The sequence below is a fragment of the Mauremys mutica genome, chromosome 1 (genome assembly GCF_020497125.1).
Source record: "Mauremys mutica isolate MM-2020 ecotype Southern chromosome 1, ASM2049712v1, whole genome shotgun sequence".
Taxonomy (NCBI): Eukaryota; Metazoa; Chordata; order Testudines; family Geoemydidae; genus Mauremys; species Mauremys mutica.
In genome coordinates, this window is record NC_059072.1 from 324,325,195 (window position 1) to 324,347,354 (window position 22,160).

At 44.1% G+C, this 22,160-nt stretch overlaps 1 protein-coding gene across 2 annotated transcripts in view; it reads left to right on the forward strand.

Annotated features, from left to right (window-relative positions):
• The window catches only part of XPO4 (exportin 4), a 152,024-nt gene that overhangs the window by 89,076 nt on the left and 40,788 nt on the right, over window positions 1–22,160 (forward strand). For both annotated transcript variants that reach the window (XM_045017736.1, XM_045017725.1), the window contains exons 8-13: window positions 776–933; window positions 1,207–1,381; window positions 15,942–16,118; window positions 19,012–19,154; window positions 19,302–19,447; window positions 20,928–21,105. In XM_045017736.1, the coding sequence (XP_044873671.1) occupies window positions 776–933; window positions 1,207–1,381; window positions 15,942–16,118; window positions 19,012–19,154; window positions 19,302–19,447; window positions 20,928–21,105 (977 nt within the window). The remainder of the gene's footprint in view (window positions 1–775; window positions 934–1,206; window positions 1,382–15,941; window positions 16,119–19,011; window positions 19,155–19,301; window positions 19,448–20,927; window positions 21,106–22,160) is intronic.

Genomic DNA, 22,160 nt, shown 5'->3' on the forward strand with positions numbered 1-22,160 from the left:
TCAATTTAACAGGACTGTTGTGTTCTTTTTTGAGAGGCTGACTATACTAGTATTTATTATACCATTATATTATACTATTTGCTTTGTCCTGTAGAAATAAAATGCTTGTCCTAATAAAAACCTTAAAGTCCATATTTCCTAATTGCAATAAGTATGCAAAAATATGTTTTAAATCTATTGATATGTTAGATTTATTTTAATCCAGAATTGGTAACCACATAAGTAGTGATGTAACACTCCATTTGCAAAATTGAGAAAAGATTACTAGTCTCAGAGATGCTGCCAAGGGTGAGGTGCACTTGTTTTGTGTGCCTTCAGTGTTTACCTCTGCTAAAGAAGCATCTATATAATCTTGATTGAACTTATCAACTAACTTTAGAAAGACCCTGTAGCTTAGGCATAGTTAGCATAATACAGATGACTGTCATTATTGCTGTTTTTAGAAGGAGCAGTATGTCTGACTGGCTGGCATCTGTTTCTCTCTTTAAGACATAACATGCACTAAACAGTTCAATTTCTAAAATGTAGGTAGGACCCAGTTAAATGTTAGTTTCGGTGAGTTAAGTCATGGCTCATGATGCTAATAAACTGAGGAGCAAAATTGATGTTTACTCTGGTTTAGGGAGATGCTATAGAAGCCATGTCATTTCAGACTGACTAGAAATTAGGGTAAGATTTTTTTGGTGTCTGCTCTTTTGGATTGAGAGCCATACGACTGTTGTAAGAACACGCATGTGTTTTCCATGTATTATTAATTTATTTCACTTCGTAAAAGGTACATCGAAAAATCAGAGAGGATACAGATATGGCACAAGACTCTCTACAGTGCCTAGCACAGCTAGCTTCTCTGCATGGGCCAGTCTTTCCTGATGAAGGTTCACAAGTTGATTATCTGGCACATTTCATTGAAGGATTACTGAATACTATCAATGGGTACGTACACTTGCCCTTTAAATTTAGATGGCATCTTTTAATCTTTACTTTGGAGTGGAGGGAGAGAGCCAGTATAGCTTATTTCTTTGCATAATTTCTGTTTGGAGTTGGACTATTAAAATGGAATAACGTTTTTTTGAAAGGGTATTTCCTGAAAAGAGTATAAAGTATATATTGGTTTGTTAAATGCAGAAAATTCAGCCATAAAATGAACAATTTTAAGCTTTTTTTCTAATTTCTAAAAAAACCCAAACCTGCTGTTTCTATCTATAGAATTGAAATAGAGGACTCTGAAGCAATGGGAATCTCCAGTGTTTTCAGCAACCTGATAACTGTGTTTCCTCGCAATGTTTTAACTGCCATTCCAAATGAACTTTTCTCTTCATTTGTTAACTGCCTCACACACCTCACCTGTTCTTTTGGGAGAAGTGCTGCACTGGAAGAAGTGGTGAGTACTGTTCTTGAACTGCAATTGATTCTTGAAAGAGTTGAGTTCTTTTTATTGCATTTATGATGAACATCAAATTAACAAGAGACATAAGAACGTAATAGATTTGTAATGACTTAGTAATGTTTGGATGCCTTAGCCCCATTCTGTAATATATGTTTTCTGAGATTCATTAGTTTTGTTTGAGAGAAAGTTGCTGTTAACTTTTAGTTTATTTTTACATTACTGTAATCAGATGTAGAAGAGATATGTGTAGACCAATAAAATGAATAATGAAGAACAATAGAAATAATTATGCACCTTTAAATAGTTGTCTAACAAATTTAAACTTGAATTAAAATTTTGATTAAAATACCTGTTAAAATTCTTCATTTTAAATTGACAGTTTCACTAGCAAGTATAATAGGCATTAAATATTGCTTAAGTGTTCAGATAGAACTTCTGAGAAGTGCTTATAAATGGTTAACAATTTACAGATTTGAAAGCCTGGAATGGCTATGTGCACATATGGGCAAATTGAAACTTACCTGAAGCTTGAACCTCTGTTTAAGTGAATGCATCGCTATGATATTCCCTGTTACTGCCCCCATCCTATGTCTTAGTGGCTGTTTTAAGTATCCCTTGATTGTTGACTCAGTTCAGATAACATTTTTACAAATTTAGATCGTCAGGTAATTCAGTGTTTTGTTGTTGTTATATCAAAGCTGTTGTATGTTACAGCCATGAGCAATTACTATCCCTCTATCTCTCTGCCCAGGAGAGTAATATTAAAAATGAAACAATCCCAAGAGGAGCTATTTGAAGAAGACACATAGTCAGTAAGGCAGATAAACTGTGCAGCTCCTGTGTATGATAATGAGAACTAATATCTGTTGCTACACAGTGATGTAAAAATGGAACTTAAGAATATAAAACTGTCCTTATTTATTAGCAATGTTTAATAATTTTTTCTCTTAGATTATATGTTTATAAAAAGGTGGCTTTCTATCTATTTGGGCTTTACCAACTAAAAACTCCAGAAAGATCCTATATTGAAAAGCTTTTAAAATGTATTATGTGGAGGTTTTCTCATTGCCGGAAGGGCCTGAGTTCTCCAACTTTTGCTGTTGACTGACCTTTACAATTAGCACTTACATTATAAAATACTTTTCCACATTAGTTATTGTAGTAAGATGAGGCCCTGAAACATAAACTCTCGTGTCAGAGGCCTAGTCTGAGGCCTGAAGCCTGAACCAAAGTACTTCCAGGCACTGCTAAGCAAAAGCTGGGCTGTGAGCCAGAGGCAGGCCTCACTCACAGAAGTAGCAAGAAGAGGAACTTGTGCCAAGATGACATCAGGACATTCCATAGACATAACAAGGAACAGGCAGGTGCATCTTAAAGACAGGACAGCATGATGGATAGATCTGTATGTCTGGAACAACATGATCGAAAGGGAGATAGCACCCTAATGAGCCAAGAGGCTGTACCTCAATACGTCAGGAGGGATGAGTAATCTGTCCTGTAACTGTATAAAAATAGGTCCTGGAGTGTGCATCTTTGGCCAGCCTAGGGGGCAATGGAAAGTCCCGCCACTGATTGAGCTGTGTCCATTGCCAGGGGGCACACATTCGTAGTATGTCCTGTAGAGTCTATAGAAAACTATTACTGTGCTTCGTTTGACAATAAACCTGGCTCGGGTTCCTTCATACCTTACTAGAGTCTGTGGTCTTTGGGGGTTCTCTCGGGGTTTGCTGTGTCAGCTATCTGCGCAGAGCCGGGGCAGCACACAGAGGGAACACGCACGCAGCCGACTGTTATCATCATCGAACAAGAGCAGAGCACCACACTGGTAGCTACTGACAACAGTTATGAATGTGACGGGTTTGATCACAGAAACCCCCTTGGAAGCTGCCATCCGATGTGCCAAGACTACTTCTGCCCCTGCTTTCCCTGCCAAGCTTGGGACCCCAGTACCCTGTCTTGCTGAGCGAGACACGCCCATCTGCTCCAACACAGACCCAGGGTCTGAATTACTTGCCCCAAAGCTGCAGACTTAACTGAAAGCAGCTTACAGAAGTGTTCTTGTCTTTAACACTCAGATGCCCAACACCCAACGGGGTCTACATCCAAATAAATCCATTTTATCCTGTATAAAGCTTATACAGGGTAAACTCATAAATTGTTCGTCCTCTATAACACTGATAGAGAGAGATGCAAAGCTGTTCCCCCCCTCCCCCGCAATTAATACATACTCTGGGTTAATTAATAAGTAAAAAGTGATTTTATTAAATACAGAAAGTAGGATTTAAGTGGTTCCAAGTAGTAACAGACAGAACAAAGTGAATTACCAAGTAAAATAAAACAAAACACGCAAGTCTATGTCTAATACAGTAAGAAACTGAATACAGATAAGATCTCACCCTCAGAGATGTTTCAATACGTTTTTTACAGACTGGATGCCTTCCTAGTCTGGGCACAATCCTTTCCCCGGTACAGCCCTTGTTCCAGCTCAGGTGGTAGCTAGGGGTTTCCTCATGATGGCTCTCACTTTTCTCTGTTCCACCCACTTATATATCTTTCGAATAAGGCGGAAATTCTTTGTCCCTCTGCCCCCCCTTCCCCATGGAAAAGTACCAAGTTAAAGATGGATTCTAGTTCAGGTGACGTGATCACATGTCACTGTATGACTTCATTACCCACTTGCCAGCACACAGGTATACAGGAAGACTTACAGGTAAAACAGCCATCTGCAGTCAATTGTCCTGGTTAATGGGAGTCATCAAGATTCCAAACCACCATTAATGGCCCACACGTTGCATAATTACAATAGGCCCTCAGCATTATATTTCATATTTCTAGTTTCAGATACAAGAGTGGTAAATTTATACAAATAGGATGATCACACTCAGTAGATTATAAGCTTTGTAATGATACCTTACAAGAGACCTTTTGCATGAAGCATATTCCAGTTACATTAGCATATTTTCATAAAATCATATAGAGTGCAACATCACAATGAAGTAGGCAAATATGTCTCTTTGCATTTTACAGTTTGGGCAACTGAGGCTCAGATGTTAACTTGCCCAAGGTCAGAGAGCAACTCAGTACATTAGAATCCTTGTCTTGACCATTGTTAGACAAATGCTTATTCCACTAGACCACAGTGCTCTCCAGGCAAGTCACTTAACCTTTCTGAGGTTCCATTTCCTAATCTGTAAAATGGGATAACACTTATATACCTCTTTGTGAGAATCTTAAATGCTGTATATTTTCAAACTTCATCTATGGTTAAGTTGCCGCATTTTACAGATTTGTAACGGACAAAGACGTTAAATGCAGTTATTTATGGGACTGATGCTCTTTGGTTACATTTATAAGGCTTTCATACAGAGGTTCAGCAGAAGCATGAGGATACACCTCTACCCCGATATAACGCGGTCGTGGGGAGCCAAAAATCCCTACCGCACTATAAGTGAAATGCTGTTATATCGGGGTAGCGGTGGCAGGGTTCCAGTGGTGATTTAAAGGGCTCGGTGTTCCCTGCAGCAGCCGGAGCCCTGGGCCCTTTAAATCACCGGTGAGCCCCGCTGCTGCAGCCCCGGGGTAGCAGCAGCAGGGCTCCGGTGGTGATTTAAAGGGCCCAGGGCTCCCCGCAGCAGCCGTAGCCCCGGACCTTTTAAATCGCCGGCAAGCCCCGCGGCTGCAGCCCCAGGGTAGCAGCGGCAGGGCGCCAACAATGATTTAAAGGGCCCGGGGCTCCCTGCAGCAGCTGGAGCCCCGGACCCTTTAAAGTGCTGCCCGAGCCCCACTGCTACCGCGCTATATGCAAACCCGTGTTATATCGGATCGCGTTATAGCGGGGTAGAGGTGTATTTCATATGATGGATCTTTTGGAGAAAAGATGACGACCTAGTTTTTAAAGCTAAAGGGAGGAAAGCCACCCATTGACCCTCAGCCACCCTCCTGTTCCTGAGGGACTAAGAAAAAGGAACCAGTCTTAGAGCCAGCCTATGCATCTTAAATATGGTATCAGAAGTGATTAGTATACTCAGAGTTGGGGCACGCCATTTCTCTGTAAAATCACAAGCAGCAAAACCTACAGCAAATTGCCACACTGTAGCAGTATCTGCCTGGGAGGATCTGTCTTTTTGGAGGGTGACTAGCGATCTCTTATCCCTAATGGCTTGTGGTTACCTAGAGCACATGAATCCTCAGCATTGTCTAGTGAGATACATAATTGCTTTAGAAATTATATCGAAGTATTGTTCTTAAATATTTTCAGATTCAACAGAACGAGGAAGAGAGATTGCAAGAAATTAAATTACTCTTAGGGCTTGGCTACACTTACAAATTTGCAGCGCTGCAGCAGGGTGTGAAAACACACCCTCTCCAGCGCTGCAAATTGCGGCGCTGCAAAGCGCCAGTGTGGTCAAAGCCCCAGCGCTGGGAGCGCGGCTCCCAGCGCTGTCCGTTATTCCCCACAGGGAGGTGGAGAACGGACAGCGCTGGGAGAGCTCTCTCCCAGCGCTGGCGCTTTGACTACACTTGGCGCTTAGCGCTTTGAAGTGCTAAGTGTAGCCACAGCCTTAGAATAGCATGCTGCCGGTTGAAAGAACAAAGCAGGTTTATTCCAGGGGTTTGCTGATGTTCATAACAGCCGGGTTCAAACCCACTCTGGATCTTGGAAACATAGGTGTTTTTTTTTTTTTAATCTGTCAAAAGCAACATTAATAATGATGTCACTAGGAAAAATTATACCTCTTTTGTATGCCCTGGATTTTACCATGTATGTATGGATACATTTCAGCCACCTGATGTATCTCAGATTTTCAGTAGGGAAACAGCTCTACCAATTCTGAGTTAATGCCTTTTGGGTTTGTGTTTACACTGCATGTTTACAAACTTGTAACATTTGTGGCCATGTACCTGACCGGTCGACAGGGGTGTGTGTTCTATAGAAACAATCTGGGAAAGGCAGGATTGTAATTAGAGAACTCTACAGGTGTGGAAATGGATGGTATCACCCAGGACATTCCTAATGACCAATTAGCTAGCAAGAAAGGAAGAAAAAACTAGTACAGCCAGGCAAAAACCTACTGCAAGCGGGCCCTCACAAAAACAACTCTATACCTGTGAGCTTAAGTTTCTTAGAGTATGTCCATACTACCCACTGGGTCGGCGGGTAGCAATCGACTTCTCAGAGTTCGATATATCGCGTCTCATCTAGACGCGATATATAGAACTCCAAACGCGCTCCCGTCGACTCCAGAACTCCACCACCGCAAACGGCGGTGGCGGAGTCGACGGGGGAGCCGTGGGCTTCGATCCCGCGGCGTGAGGACGGGTAAGTAGTTCGAACTAAGGTAGTTCGAGTTCAGCTACGCGATAGCGTAGCTGAACTTGCGTACCTTAGTTCGACCCCCCACCTAGTGTAGACCAGGCCTTAGAGACCACTTTCCTGTTGGCAGTGACATATTCAGTGTGCTGAAGTGAACTTCAGGTCCTAGTGATCAATACACCTTTATTATAAAGTATTTGAAGACTGGTAAAGTGGCTTTACCGGAACATTTATATAATATTCCAGGAACTTTTCAGAACGCCTGAAAGTGCCCTAGCTTTTCATTTAATTAAGTCAGATGTTTTTTGTTTTAATTCAAGACTTATTCCTGTATAGTGTTAAATTTACAGTGTGTTCACCACGAACAAGCAGTCCAGCAGAATGAGTGTTCAGTGTGATCAGTGTTTGGAGTGAAAATTCAAATTAGCATAGATGCTTTTTTTTGTTCAACTGAATATTAATGATATCCATTTGTTTCATGACTCATTCAGAATACTAAGTTACTGGAAAAAATCCTCCAGTCCAAGAGATATGCATGTCACTGAGTCAGATGTTGGCAGTAGTCACATCAACACATTCAAAAATGTCCACTCCACAAGTGTTCAGAGGAGAAGAGCACTAGAGGGAGAGTTGGGGAGAAATTGGAAACTTGAAAGAATATCTAACATATTTGGGGGGAAAAAGATAGAGGGTGAGAGAGAGAACAGTTATTCTTCTTCGAATGCTTGCTCATATCGATTCCAATTAGGTGTGCGCATGCCGCGTGCACGTTCGTCGGAAGATTTTTACCCTACCAACACTCGGTGGGTCGGCTGGGCGCTCCCTGGAGTGGCGCCGCTATGGCACCGGATATATACCCCTGCCGACCCATCCACCCCTCAGTTCCTTCTTACCGCCCGTGTCGGTCGTTGGAACAGTGGAGCGCAGCTTAGCTGACCTCCACTTCCCTAGCTACTCGTAGTTCTCTCGTTGATTCTTGCGTATATAGTTCAGATTTATATAGTTGTAGTTAACTTTATTCGTTTGTAGTATAGTTAGTGTATATAGTTCAGAGGGGTTCGGGGATTATCCCCTTCCCGGCACCCGGTGCCGGGGCCTATGCCCAGTTCACCGGGTTTCAAACCATGCTCGGCCTGCCACAAGCCGATGCCGACAGGAGATCCCCACGACTCCTGTCTTAAGTGCCTCGGGGAATCTCACCTAACAGATAAGTGCCGCATTTGTAAGGCCTTTAAGCCGAGAACAAAAAAGGAGCGGGACTTTCATCTCAAGCAGCTCCTGATGGAGGCAGCTCTTACTCCTCCGCCCTTGGCACCGAGCGCTGGACAGTCTTCAAGAAGCGCTCCCTCGGCACCGGATCGCGCCGGTACCGCCAAGGCCTCTCGGCACCGGCCGTCGCCGGCACCGACGTCTGCTCGGCACCGATCCCTCTCCCCGAGGGTGAAGAGGCACAAGACTCCTGCTGCATCCGAGCCGCCTGCTCCGCAGCCCGAGCACCGATACCTGCCGTGGCACTGACGATCTCGGCACCATCGATTCCGACCACGCAAGAGCCGTCGAGTCCGGTGCCTGAAAGTTCCTCGGTGTGAACTGTGGTTGAGCTCACTATTCCCGCCACACCGGAGACATTTTCCATGGCGAGGGAGTTGATTGCAATGACAGCGTCTGCGCTGCCTCAACCCCCGGCACCGCTGGTGCTGGTTATACAGTCGATCGGCAAGCCTGCCTTGATCAGACCACCCTCCGTCGGCACCGCAGAGCGGCACCGTTCCCGATCGCGGTCCCGCAGATGTTCTCGGTCCCGTCGCCGATCCAGGTCCCGACGCCGCTCGCAGTCCCGGCACCGTTCTCCATTTCGGTACCGGTCGTACTCGCTGCACCGGTCAACGTCCCGTTCGCCGGCCCAGTATACTCGGCAGCGATCCAGCTCCCAGCACTGCTCCAGGCTCCATGACTCCCGTAGCCACTCCCAATGTCGAGCCTCGAGATCTCGGTTGACCTCCCGGCACCGCTCCAGTCACAGGTCCCGTTCTCGCTCCCAGTACCGGTATGCCTTCCGGTACCGATCCCCGGTGCCGCGTCGAGTAATGTCAGCTAGAGAGGGAGACTCTGCCCAGGCCTTTTTAGCTCCTCCATGGCCATCCAGGCATGCATCAGTGTCGTCCTGCGCGGGCAGTTCATACGCGCAGGACCGTGGTTCGGATGTGCCCACCAGCGTCTTCCAGGAGGCCCAGGACCCTGGCCCCATCAGTGGTCATTCTGGACACCTTGGGCATACCACTAGGCCAAAGGCGTACCTGTGATCCCATCTCGCTCTGTTCCGTCAGAGCACTGGGTGCCAGAGGCGACAGTTAGCCGTCCCCCTCTGACCGGTACGGAGGAAGCCCCAGTTCAGCCACCGGACTCCCAGATCCCACCGGAACAGGAGGTCGTCCAGGAGCACGAGCCCACACAGGACCCGCTTGTCCCTGCCTTTCTTCTTCCTCCTCCCTAGATGAGGCGGTGGCAGGAACATCCTCCTCGGGCCCTCCTCCAATCGACTTGAGGGCCCATCAGGACCTCCTGAGATGGGTGGCACTCAGTATGAACCTCCAAGTGGAGGAAGTCTCGGAGATAGAGGATCCAGTCATAGACATTCGGTCGACTGAAGCCCCCACTAGAGTGGCCCTACCGTTCATTCGGACGATCCAGGCCAATGCGGATACCATCTGGCAGTCTCCAGCCACTATCCCGCCCGCGGGCAGGGCAGTCGAACGGAAGTACATGGTACCCTCCAGGGGGTACGAGTACCTATATGTACATCCTCCCCCCTGCTCCCTTGTCGTCCAGTCCGTCAATGAGAGGGAACACCATGGCCAGCAGGCACCAGCCCCTAAATGGAAGGAGGCTAGGCGAATGGACTTACTGGGCCGTAAGGTGTACTCGGCAGGGGCCCTGCAACTCCGCGTAGCAAACCAGCAAGCCCTGCTTAGCCGCTACAATTACAACACCTGGGCGGCGGTGGGCAAATTTACGGAGTTGGTTCCTCAGGACTCCCGTCAAGAGTTTGCTGCCCTCCTGGAAGAAGGGAAGAAAGTGGCGAGAACTTCCCTCCAGGCCTCGTTGGATGTAGCTGACTCCGCTGCCAGGACTCTGGCCTCGGGTGTTGCCATGAGGCGGATTTCATGGCTCCAGGTGTCGAGCCTTCCCCCGGAGCTGCAGCATACTATACAGGACTTGCCCTTCGACGGCAAAGGCCTGTTCTCCGAAAAAACTGACCCTAGGCTGCAAAGCCTAAAGGACAGCAGGGTCACTATGCGCTCTCTTGGCATGCACACGCCGGTGACTCAGCGCCGACCTTTCCGTCCCCAGCCTCACCGCCCTTACCCTGCGCCTAGAGAAGGACAGGACTTTGCCAGCAGGCGTGGCCGAGGTGGTCGTAGGCGTCAGTCAGGACCCCAAGGGGGCCAAAATCAGGGTCCCTCTAAATCACCAATGGGGCCAAAGCCTAACTTTTGAAGGCACGCCCGAGGATGGCGTACCAGTTATTACCCAGGATCCGTTCCCTCCCTTTTACAACCGCCTCTCCTTTTTCCTCCCTGCGTGGTCCCATCTAACCTCAGATCGTTGGATCCTACGCACGGTGGAACTTGGGTACCGCCTCCAGTTTATTTCGTCCCCGACCTCCCACCCTCCATCCTTGTCCCTCTTTAGGGACCCCTCTCACGAGCAATTCCTCTTGCAAGAGGTGCGGACGCTCCTCACCATCGGAGCTATAGAGGAGATACCTAAGGACGAAAGGGGCAAGGGGTTCTACTCCCACTATTTCCTAATCCCCAAGGTGAAGGGAGGTCTCAGACCTATCCTAGACCTGCGGGAACTCAACAAGTTCATGATAAAGCTGAAGTTCCGCATGGTATCCATGGGACCGTCATCCCATCCTTGGATACTGGAGACTGGTATGCCGCCCTCGATATGAAGGGCGCGTATTTTCACGTCGCCATTTATCCTCCACACAGAAGGTACCTCCGGTTTGTGGCCAACCGTCATCATTTCTAGTTTACGGTCCTTCCGTTTGGCCTCTCTGCAGCCCCAAGAGTATTCAAAGTGCATGGCTGTAGTCACCGCCTCCCTCCGTCGCCGTCGCATACACGTTTTTCCGTATCTAGACGATTGGCTCATTTGAGGGACCTCCGAGGCCCAAGTTACCCGTCATGTGGGCATCGTCAAGGACCTATTCCTGCGTCTAGGCCTGATGATCAATATAGAGAAATCCACTCTGGTTCCCACACAGAGAATAGAATTCATTGGGACATCCTGGACTCCAATCTCGCCAGAGCCCGCTTACCTCAGCCTCGGTTTCAGGCGATGGTAACAATTATACAAGGTCTACGGAACTTCCCGACAACTTCGGCTCGCACTTGCCTAGGTCTCCTGGGTCACATGGCAGCCTGCACGTTCGTGACCAAACATGCCAGGCTTCGCCTCTGTCCACTCCAATAGTGGCTCACTTCGGTGTACCACCTGAGCAGAGACAGCATAGACATGATCGTCACGATCCCCCTGAGCATCCTAGGCTCCCTTGACTGGTGGTCGACGCCCTCCCTGGTGTGTGCAGGGATGACGTTCCATCCACCTCACCCATCGGTGTCCCTCACGATGGATGCCTCAACTATCAGGTGGGGTGCTCACCTTGGTCAGTTTCGCACTCAGGGTCTTTGGTCAGCTCAAGAGCTGGCCTTGCACATCAATGTCCAAGAGCTGAGAGCAGTCCGCCTTGCGTGCCAGGCGTTTCAGCAGCACCTACAAGGCCGTTGTGTCTCAGTGTTCACAGACAACACAACGGCCATGTATTACATAAACAAGCAGGGAGGAGCACGGTCCTCCCCTCTTTCCAGGAAGCTATCCAGCTCTGGGACTTCTGCATAGCCCAATCGATAGACCTAGTAGCGTCCTTTCTCCCGCGGGTCCGGAACACTCTAGCGGATTCTTTCTGTTTCACGAGTGGTCGATTCATCCGGACGTTATCCATTCCGTTTTCCGGAAGTGGGGCTTTCCTCTTCACTTCTTGCGAGAACAGGAAGTGCCAGACGTTCTGCTCATTCTAAGGCCTCTCCCCGGGCTCGATCTCAGATGCTTTTCTGATGCCGTGGATGAGCCATCTGCTGTACGCTTTTCCACCGTTCCCGCTGGTTCACAGGGTCCTGCTAAAACTCCGCAGGGACAGAGCGCACCTGATCATGATCGCTCCAGCGTGGCCCAGGCAGCACTGGTACACCATATTGCTAGACCTGTCGATAGCCAACCCGATTCCCCTGCCTCTTTGCCCAGACCTCATAACGCAGGATCACGGCAGACTTCACCACCCAGACCTGCAATCCCTGCACCTCACAGCATGGCTGCTGCGTGGCTAAACTGATCCAAGTTGCGTTGCTCTGCCTCGGTACAACAGGTACTCCTGGGTAGTAGGAAACCTTCCACTCGGTTAACATATCTGGGCAAGTGGAAGCGTTTCTCCTGCTGGTGCGAAACGCACAATGTTACTCCCACCGAGATCCCGATCCATTCCATCTTGGACTACCACTGGTCTCTCAAACAGCAGGGCCTGGCGGTGTCATCATCGAGGGTACACTTGGCAGTCATCTCTACCTTCCACCCAGGGGAGAGTGGCCGCTCCGTATTCTCGCACCCTATGATTTCTAGGTTCCTCAAGGGCTTGGAGCACTTATACCCCAAAGTTCGCCGCCCTGCCCAAACCTGGGTCCTCAACCTGGTTCTAACCAGACTTATGATTGCCCCATTCGAGCCACTGGCAACCTGCTCGCTGCTATACCTGTCCTGGAAGACAGTTTTCCTCGTAGTCATTACCTCGGCCAGACGAGTCTCCGAGCTTCAGGCTCTCATGGTGGACCCACCGTATACTGTGTTTCACAAGGACAAGGCGCAGTTGTGACCACATCCAGCCTTCCTCCCTAAGGTGGTGTTGGCCTTTCATATCAACCAGGATATCTTCCTTCCGGTCTTCTTTCCGAAGCCACACTCATCGCGAAGGGAGCAACAATTGCACTCCCTAGACGTCCGTAGGGCGCTCGCATTTTATATCAAGCAGACAAAGCCCTTTCGTAAAACGCCCCAACTCTTCGTCGTAGTGGCAGACCGAACGAAGGGCCTACCTGTCTCCTCCCAGAGGATTTCATCTTGGGAGACGTCGTGCATCCGCACCTGCTGTGACTTGGCCCATGTTCCATTGAGCCTCCTCACTGCACATTCCACCAGGGCTCAGGCTTCTTCGGCTGCCTTCCTGGCTCACGTACCCTTCCAGGAGATATGTCGTGCAGCTACCTGGTCCTCGGTCCACACCTTTGCCTCACATTATGCACTGGTCCAACAGTCCAGAGATGATGCAGCCTTTGGCTCAGCAGTTTTGCATTCTGCAACATCTCACTCCGACCCCACCGCCTAGGTAAGGCTTGGGAATCACCTAATTGGAATCGATAAGAGCAAGCACTCGAAGAAGAAAAGACGGTTATTCACCTTTGTAACTGTTGTTCTTCAAGATGTGTTGCTCATATCCATTCCAAACCCGCCCTCCTTCCCCACTGTCGGAGTAGCTGGCAAGAAGGAACTGAGGGGCGGATGGGTCGGCAGGGGTATATATCCGGTGCCATAGCGGCGCCACTCCAGGGGGCACCGAGCCGACCCACCGAGTGTTGCTAGGGTAAAAATCTTCCGACGAACGTGCACGCGGCGCACGCACACCTAATTGGAATGGATATGAGCAACACATCTCGAAGAACAACAGTTACAAAGGTGAGTAACCGTCTTTTATGCAATGTAGAAAAATGATATTGAATGGAAAATATAGACTGGGAAAAGATAGTTGTATGTTAGAGGGAAGGAGGAGAAATGCGAAGGGTAAGGATATGTCTTCACTAGCAATGTTAAAGTGCTGCATCGGCAGTGCTTTAATGTGGCTGTGTAGTTGTGACACCAGCACTGGGGGAGAGAGCTCTCCCAGTGCTATTAACCCCCCCCCCCCCCGGAGGGGAGTAGCTACCAGTGCTGGGAGCATGGCTACCAGCGCTGGTGCACTCTCTGCACTGCCACTTTACAGCTCTGAAACTTGCAGTGCTCAGGGGGGTGTTTTTTCACATACCTGAGCGAGAAAGTTGCAGTGCTGTAAAGTGGCAGTGTAGACAAGGCCTAAGTAAAAAGAACTAATGCAAGGGAAACATAGTAAATTTTAACAAGTTTTTACATAATAGAAAAGGTAAATGCACAATGATGCAATAAGTAACCAGGCTTTAAAAATTACTTTAAAAGGAAAGGATAAAATGTGCGATGAGGATAGAAATTTGCCTTGGGCCAGCCCTGGTTTACTATGCTGTCTGTCTCCCAATTTTGTCTTTTTTATGTTGAATAAAATTCTTCTTCCTACCCTTCTTCCCCCTACTCCCCTTTCTATGGTTGCATCTATGAATGTCCTGGTTTTTTATTTTGAAAATACGATCACCTTGAAGAAAGTATGGTGCTGAAAAAGTGTCTTAAAATTTTTCTATCTTGATTTGTCATCCCAACTTTTTTTTCCCCTTTCCCCACATGTCCATCACAGTGAGGACTTTCACTACAAGCTTGCTGTTAAAAGGTCACTAAGCTTTTATTTGGAGCAGACTTAAGGACATCGTCACTCACTTTTTATTTTATGAAGACATCAATTCATTATGTTCTACTGTACCAAATTATTATACCATGGTAGGCCTCCTGTTCAAAGGTCATGATAAGGACCATTTATTAAAAGGCAGGTCTTGCAGTAGTACACTTACAATGTTTTTCCAATTGGACTTTAGCAAGAAAGCTATGTGACATTTGGATATATTTACTAAAAATTGTTTAAATTCTGCCTCAGGATATTCATGATTTGGTCAAATAGTGTTAAAGAAACTTTTCGGACAAGGGCTCCTCACCTGTCCTGCTCCATAGTAACTTCATTTGGAGTCCCTTTTTTCCTCTTCCATTCTATGGCATCTTATTCTTTTGTGTGTATAATTGTAAACAGTAACCTCTGCTCAAGTATTTTAAATGTTACTCTCAAATATATGTTCGTACTACCTGCACTTTCAGTTGACTATTTCCTGTGTGTGGTTTTGTGGAATGATCCCTGCCATTTTTAGTCTCCAAGATTGATGACCTGTTTTGAATGATCATTTAAAAAAAAAAATTGTTTACCTGTAATTGTGTACTGTGAAGATTCAAATCCTAATAATGCTTCTCTCCAGAATAGAGGATTCTTTCACCACCTTGTCTTTCTTTTTTTAAAAAAGAGTGATTTAATATATATAAGGCTAAGATTTAGTCATGGATATTTTTAGTAAAAGTCATGGACAGATCACGGGCAATAAACAAAAATTCACGGCCGGTGACCTGTCCATGACTTTTTTACTATAAATATCCATGGTAACTAAATCTCTGCTCATGGAGCTCCGCTACTCTAGGGGACCCCCTGCTCCAAGGCCCCTGGGAACCACTCCTCCAGCAGCATCCGGGATCGCCGCTCTGGCTGCCCCCGGGACAGCTGCTACTCAGACGGTCCTTGGGGCCAGTTGCCCAGGGCTGTCCGAGCAGCAGCCATTGCGGCTGGCCACGGAGTGCCCAAGTAGCTGGCCCTGGGGTCCGATGCACTAGCCACTGCAGCTGCGGAAGTCACAAACGTAGTGGAAAGTCATGGAATCCACGACTTCCATGACCTCCGTGACAGAAACGCAGCCTTAAATATATGTGTGAGATTATAATATATTTTATATTTTATGTATTATAATATTGGTATCAAGAGGAGCTGTGAGTGCAGTGCCTTTGAAAATCAGGTTTCTTATTTATGTGCCTATCTTTAGGCACCCAGGTTTGAACATTTTGATCTAAATCATAAGTATTTTAAAGTTGTAATTTGGGAAGAGGATTTTGGTGTTAAACTTTTAGGTGCAGGGAAGAATCTTCTTAACTATATTTTTGTTTTTTAGAGTGCCAGTTTTTAAAAAAGTTTAGCCAGCATGAAAACTTGCTGGCCCTTGTTATGTGATATCACTTCAGGGAATCCATTTGAATTCTTATGTGTATCTTTTATAGTAGTTGTAACTGAATTCAGATCAGATCTTTATATTAATTGTTTATAAAAATGTGTAGAATATATGTTAAAGATTTATGATTACTAATGCAATTTTGGTTTGTTTCGCTTTGTTTAGTTTGGTAATAATCTTTTTCTTACAGCTTGACAAAGATGACATGGTATACATGGAGGCATATGATAAATTGCTGGAATCCTGGCTTACCTTGGTACAAGATGATAAACATTTCCACAAAGGCTTCTTTACCCAACATGCTGTTCAGGTTTTTAATTCTTATATTCAGTGCCACCTAGCTGCTCCTGATGGTACAAGGAATTTGGTAAGTTCTTAATCTGAGGTTCTTGGGGTAATAATAAGCACTCTGTTAGTGTATACAGCAGGGATCGGCAACCTTTGGCATGCAGCCTGCCAGGGTAAGCACCCTGGCAGGCCGGGCCGGTTTGTTTACCTGCCGCATCCGCAGGTTTGGCCGATTGCGGCTCCCACTGGCCACAGTTCGCCGCTCCAGGCCAATGGGGGCTGCAGGAAGCAGCGTGGGCCGAGGGATGTGCTGGCTGCCGCTTCCCGCCATCCCCTGGAGTGGGCCTGGAGTGGCGAACTGCGGCCAGTGGGAGCTGTGATTGGCCAAACCTGCAGACGCGGCAGGTAAACAAACAGGTCCAGCCCACCAGGGTGCTTAACCCTGGCAGGCTGCGTGCCAAAGGTTGCCGATCCCTGGTATACAGTAATTAAACATTTCTTAGATATACACTACTTAAGTAACTATTAAAGGAGGTAACAGAAATGTTTTTACATGGTCTGCAGTAGTGATGAAAAAACATGATTAGCAGTTACACTGTGCTCAGTTTGACACAGGAGAGGGTTCTTCAACAGCCTTTCTCTCTCATCTTAAAGAGAAAATAAGGGGAGAGCAGTGTTGGAGAATGCTTTTAAAATCTTGGCTCTATTAAATATATAAAATAGCCCCATAATTCAAAAATTTGCTTGCCTCCTATCCTTCCATCTTTGGGTCTAATGACAAAACAAATTACTACCTTTTTGGGGGAATTATGATTAAACCAAAAACCCTTCAGTGGAATTATAAACCTGATAGTGCGCTTGTTAATTCTCTCTGTACTTAACCGCCAAATTCTTATTTAGTTGTCCCCTTTTAAGTGTGTTTTATATGCGTAAACTTATCAGATACACAGTAGGACTGTGGGCTCAGACTAGGAGAAACTGCATTTGTATAGAGACGGTCCTTTTGGATAAAATGGTAAACCAGGGTCCATACAGCCTTTCCATGGTAGCTGTCCAGGAGGAAATTTTAAACATTCCATGGCATTTTCACGGAAAAAAGAAAATAACTGTTATTCATCCCAACATTCCGTCTCTTAAAACAGGTTCTGATGTAGACTGTTGAATGTAAATCTTGAGCATATTAATGATTGCCCAATTTTTATACAGTAATTTTATCAATGGTTTCAAACTTGATGGTATTTAAAGGGCTTTGAGATACCTCACTTCCGAAAAATACCATATAAACCTACTTCAGTTCTCTTGATACATAACAGATGGTGGTAAGAGTGTCAGTACAGAGAAGAATATTTTACAAGAGACCTTGAATTCATAACAGACAGTCTTGACATAACTTGTATACACAGGTTAATTCATGTCCTTCTGTGAGATAAGTCGTTTATCCCATGAATAACCTTTTAAAAGCCACAGCTGGCATTTCAGAATGCTGCTTGTTCAATATCAAAGCAGTGGCTGGAACTTTCAGATACGAAAGCACTCTTCAGTAAGCAGCTGCAACTTTGAAGTGACCAAAAGAGAATTATTTGCCAGTTTAGATAAAGAAAAGAGGCATTTAAAAGCACTTTGGGAGGACTTAAGGTTTGGATTCAGTTTCCCAGCTCCTTTCTAGAATGACAGCAAAAAGATATTTTTCTCTGACACACAATCTTCTCTCTTCCTTATCAACTACTGCAATTGCATATTTAACTTTCCAGTTAACACTGAAATCCATTTCCCAGAAATGTAGTGTATTTGTTCTTGGAAATAAGTCATGAAGTTACTCAAGGGGTCTTTGCAATATTGCCAACCTGAGTTTTCAAAAATAGATATTTACTAAAAATCATGAGATTTAAAATAAATAAATAAATAAATGTAAGGTGGTTCTTATTTCCATTCGGATTTTTTGAGCTTTTAGTATTCACTTTTTCAACCTTTACTCTGTAAACAATGAGGGCTGGAAACTTTTCTTTTCCTTAATGAAAGCTCTGATTTTTACGTAATAACAAGACTCCAGGAGCTAGGATTTTAAAACATCAGACATGGTAGGACTCGCAATAAAATCTCTAAAACTGGCAACATTGTCTTTGTCATGACTTGTTTATGAAGTTGGCAAACAAAATATCCAGCTTCAGTGTTTTCATAGCTTAAAATATTAGTTCCTGGTCTCTTGTGTGTGTGACTCAAATAGTAAATGTAGTAATTCAGTCTTGGTTAGTGTCTAAACTAGTGTATCTGCGAGCCAGTAGTGATGTGTTTGAATTTTAGAATCTTTTTGCTCACTTTGTGTATTGCAAATTGTATTGGTATGTTGGTGACGTATTTAAAGCTTAAAGCTAGTCCTTGAGAACCAATTGTATATTTTGCTTCTGTCCTTGATTGGTTGAGCCTGTTCTGTGTGATCAGTAGGGTCAGCCAAATGGACCTAAAGTCATTTTCACTTGGCCTATCATAGGTTGCATTTTGTTTGAGCTCCTGATTCAGATAGAAAAGTTTGGGAGACGGTGGGATTTTTTTCCTCCTATTTTTTTTCTGCTTCTGTTTCTCCTATCATGTTTTGTCTGTCACTGGCATCCAGTGGCCAGTCTGTAAGTCCTCCATTTATTAGAAATAGTCTCATTTAATATCTGGACTTATATTATTGCATTCCAGTTTTATAAGAGAATTGAGTTCAGAGTTTGGTGATTGTTTCCGAGGTAAGACCTAGTCCCATTCCTGATTCCAGAAAACCATAGGCATTAAGTTACCAACTCCTTTCTTAATTCTTCTACATATATTTTATTAAACTTAAACTTGCATTCCGACTTTCCATCTGGAACACCAAAAATTTGAATAGCATGTAGAAAAGTGCAAAGAAGAAGAAAATCATAATTTGATATTCTTAACATAGTAGATATCTTGTATAATATACATTGATGACTTATTTAAAATTACATCAGACTGCCAATGGTGTAGCCTCTCGGGAGGAAGAAGAAATAAGCGAACTGCAGGAAGATGACAGAGACCAGTTCTCTGACCAGCTGGCCAGTGTAGGCATGCTCGGAAGAATTGCTGCAGAACACTGTATACCTCTTCTTACAAGGTACAAGATATAATTATAAAAGTGTACTGTACTTTAGTCAGATGATTAAAACAAAAGAATCTAATGTTAAGCAGAGTTTAATTCTTTAATATAACCTTAATTTATATAATGACTACATAAAGTTATTTGTTCATTGTTTTTCTTCAGTTTATTAGAAGACAGAGTGACAAGGCTCCATGGTCAGTTACAAAGACATCAGCAGCAGTTACTTGCCTCACCAGGATCAGGGTCAATTGACAATAAAGTCCTTGATGACCTGTATGAGGATATTCATTGGCTTATTTTAGTCACAGGTTAGTGGGAAGTGTTAAACACATAAAATATTGGTATACTGCATCTGAAACTGGAGCTCCTCAGCCAAAACTGCAATGCGTATATCAGCCCATATGTCTCATCCTTGTAATTGAGTTGTATGCGCTCATTATCTTTCATTTCATATAGACGCTTCACAAACGAGAGGCAAATGTATTATTTGCCCTTCAACAATACTGGGTTACTTTGTCATTCTTTTTCTTATTTCCTTATGTTAATTTTGATAGAAATAATTTGTTTCTTATAAAGATGCTTAGAAAAATGTTAACAGAAGACATCTTACTTTTTGTGCTTGTACTGATTTTGTCATACACTTTTGACCTGTTTGTTCTTTAGTATAGTCAGTCACCATATTCAGGTAGCTTGCTGTCAATGAAAGATCATAAATAGAGAATGTCTGAGGTATGTAATGGCATAAAGAACTTACTGGCATGAGTTTGATGGCCATGTTACTAAGGAGTGACAAAGACTTGACTGAGTTATGCAAATCATCCCAAATAGAATGTCAATAAAACATTGATGCAACCACACAGCACCATACATATTTTGCTACATTTTAGGGCAATTTATTTTTGAAACATTTTTAAGTTTCAGACTTTTTATTGGTACTATCTTTTATATTGATTCATAAAACCAAATTTCCTTAGTTACTATGCCCATGCCACAGTGGTAGAAATATTGGAATAAACATGTATATATTTTAAGATGTTTAATAAAACACTGCTTTGTGATTTTTTGAATGTCTGATGTCTTAGTGATTACCAGATCTTGATGCAAATATGGTATACAGATTACTATCCATACCATTATTCCCTATGGGATAAAGTTTTTATTTCTAGTTCTGGTGAGTTATGATACATCGGATATTACAGTTGTCACTAGACCAGGAATGAATATTGCCTGTCCTGGACATCAGACTATTGTACTTTTAAATATCTTTTTCTACCTGAGCTAGACTTGCTATGGAAAGAAGGAAACCGTTTTTTGTGGTAAGTTTGTTTGGCATTCTTTTGAAAGCTGCAAAGAGGCTTGGATTGTTAGCAATCTCAATTTAGATTGATGAGTCAAAACTATAAAATGAAGACATTTTATCACATGGCTGCAGAAAGAAAGCTATTAGAAATGTTGTGTAAAATTTATTATTCTACAGAGGCATCAGTTCTGGTATCTGCAGGTGAAGCAAGCATGTGTTCTGTATTTTGTTTATTCAGGGATTACTTTTCATCTTTAGCTTCCTGTTAAAATTTTAGGATCTCTTCTCTCATCTATACACACAGTACTGAAATACATAATTGATTAAGAGATATATTTAGCATTGTTAGTCAGGATTGATTCCAATGCCATTTAATATCTGTTGTAAAGCCAATAGACTTAAAAAGCGAAGTCCTAAAATGCAAAAACTTAATCTAGGGCAAAAAAACTTGTAGTCACTTTCTCTCTCTCTCTCTCTCTCAACTTTAGGCTACCTCTTAGCTAATGATACTCAGGGAGAGACTCCATTAATACCTCCAGAAGTAATGGAATATTCCATTAAGCATTCAACTGAGGTTGACATCAATACAACACTTCAGATCCTGGGATCTCCAGGAGAAAAGGCCTCTTCCATCCCAGGGTACAACAGAACTGATTCTGTAATTAGGTAAGAATACAACACAGTCTATAGCAACTTCCATTCAGAGTATCTCAAACAAATGTATATAGGTAGATAGGAGATAAAACTTGAATATTGATGGTCTCATGCATGTAGGAAAAAGAGAAGCAATGCATGAACTTTGAATATGGGATAGGAAAAGAGATTTCTATTTTTTAAAATTCAAGTAGATGTTCTGTCAGATTGGTTATAGTACAGGGATAATAAGGTAATTCTATAAAGGTAGGAAAGAAAAGGTAGGAAGGATTAAATCAATTGTAGGTTAAAGTAACAGTCTTAAGGTGAAATTTTAAGCTAAAGGTGACTTAGTGGCATGGGAAAAGGTAGGATTGGAAAGTATTGAAGATGGGGCAAGACAAATAAAAGTGATTACTCCTCTAACTCCAAAATGTGAGAGACTCAGGAAAGTCCCAAGAGTAGAGAGCTAGAGTGAGCAGACAGGTAAGTAGGTAGTCATCAGGGGAAGGTGGAGCAAGTTCCTGGAGAGAAATGCAGAATTTGATTTGCAGTAGAGACGGAGAAACATCTTTGTAGAAATAAATGTCTTTTGCCAGTAAATATCGAGAATCAAAATAAATGGTGTTTCTTTTTTGAACATATGAGACTAAATGTTTGAAACATCATTGAATTAAAATCTCTAGATAAGACTATATAGATTAATTGCATACTGCCTTCTACAGCGTGCATAAACAAAATGACCATTTGCCAAGCTTTCCAAAGTATTAAATGGGTCTGTCTGCTTCTGTCATGAACTGTTGGTCCCTGGGATTGCTCCAGAAGCAGCTCTGTTGGCCTTCAGTGGGGAAAGAATGCTGTCGCTCAGACACTCAGTTACTGGCCTATTTTAAGGACCAGTGTGAGGGGTTCAGAAGGGATTTCCATCCTTTCTGGGAAGAAGAATGATGTGTATGATGCTCAGTGTTGGGCAACAAAGAAGAAACATGAGCAAATGATCCGTTGAACAGAAATGCAGACGTTAAGATGGATGAATGGAGTCAGAAGAAAGACCACACGAGGAATGTGTATGTTAAAGACATGCTCAA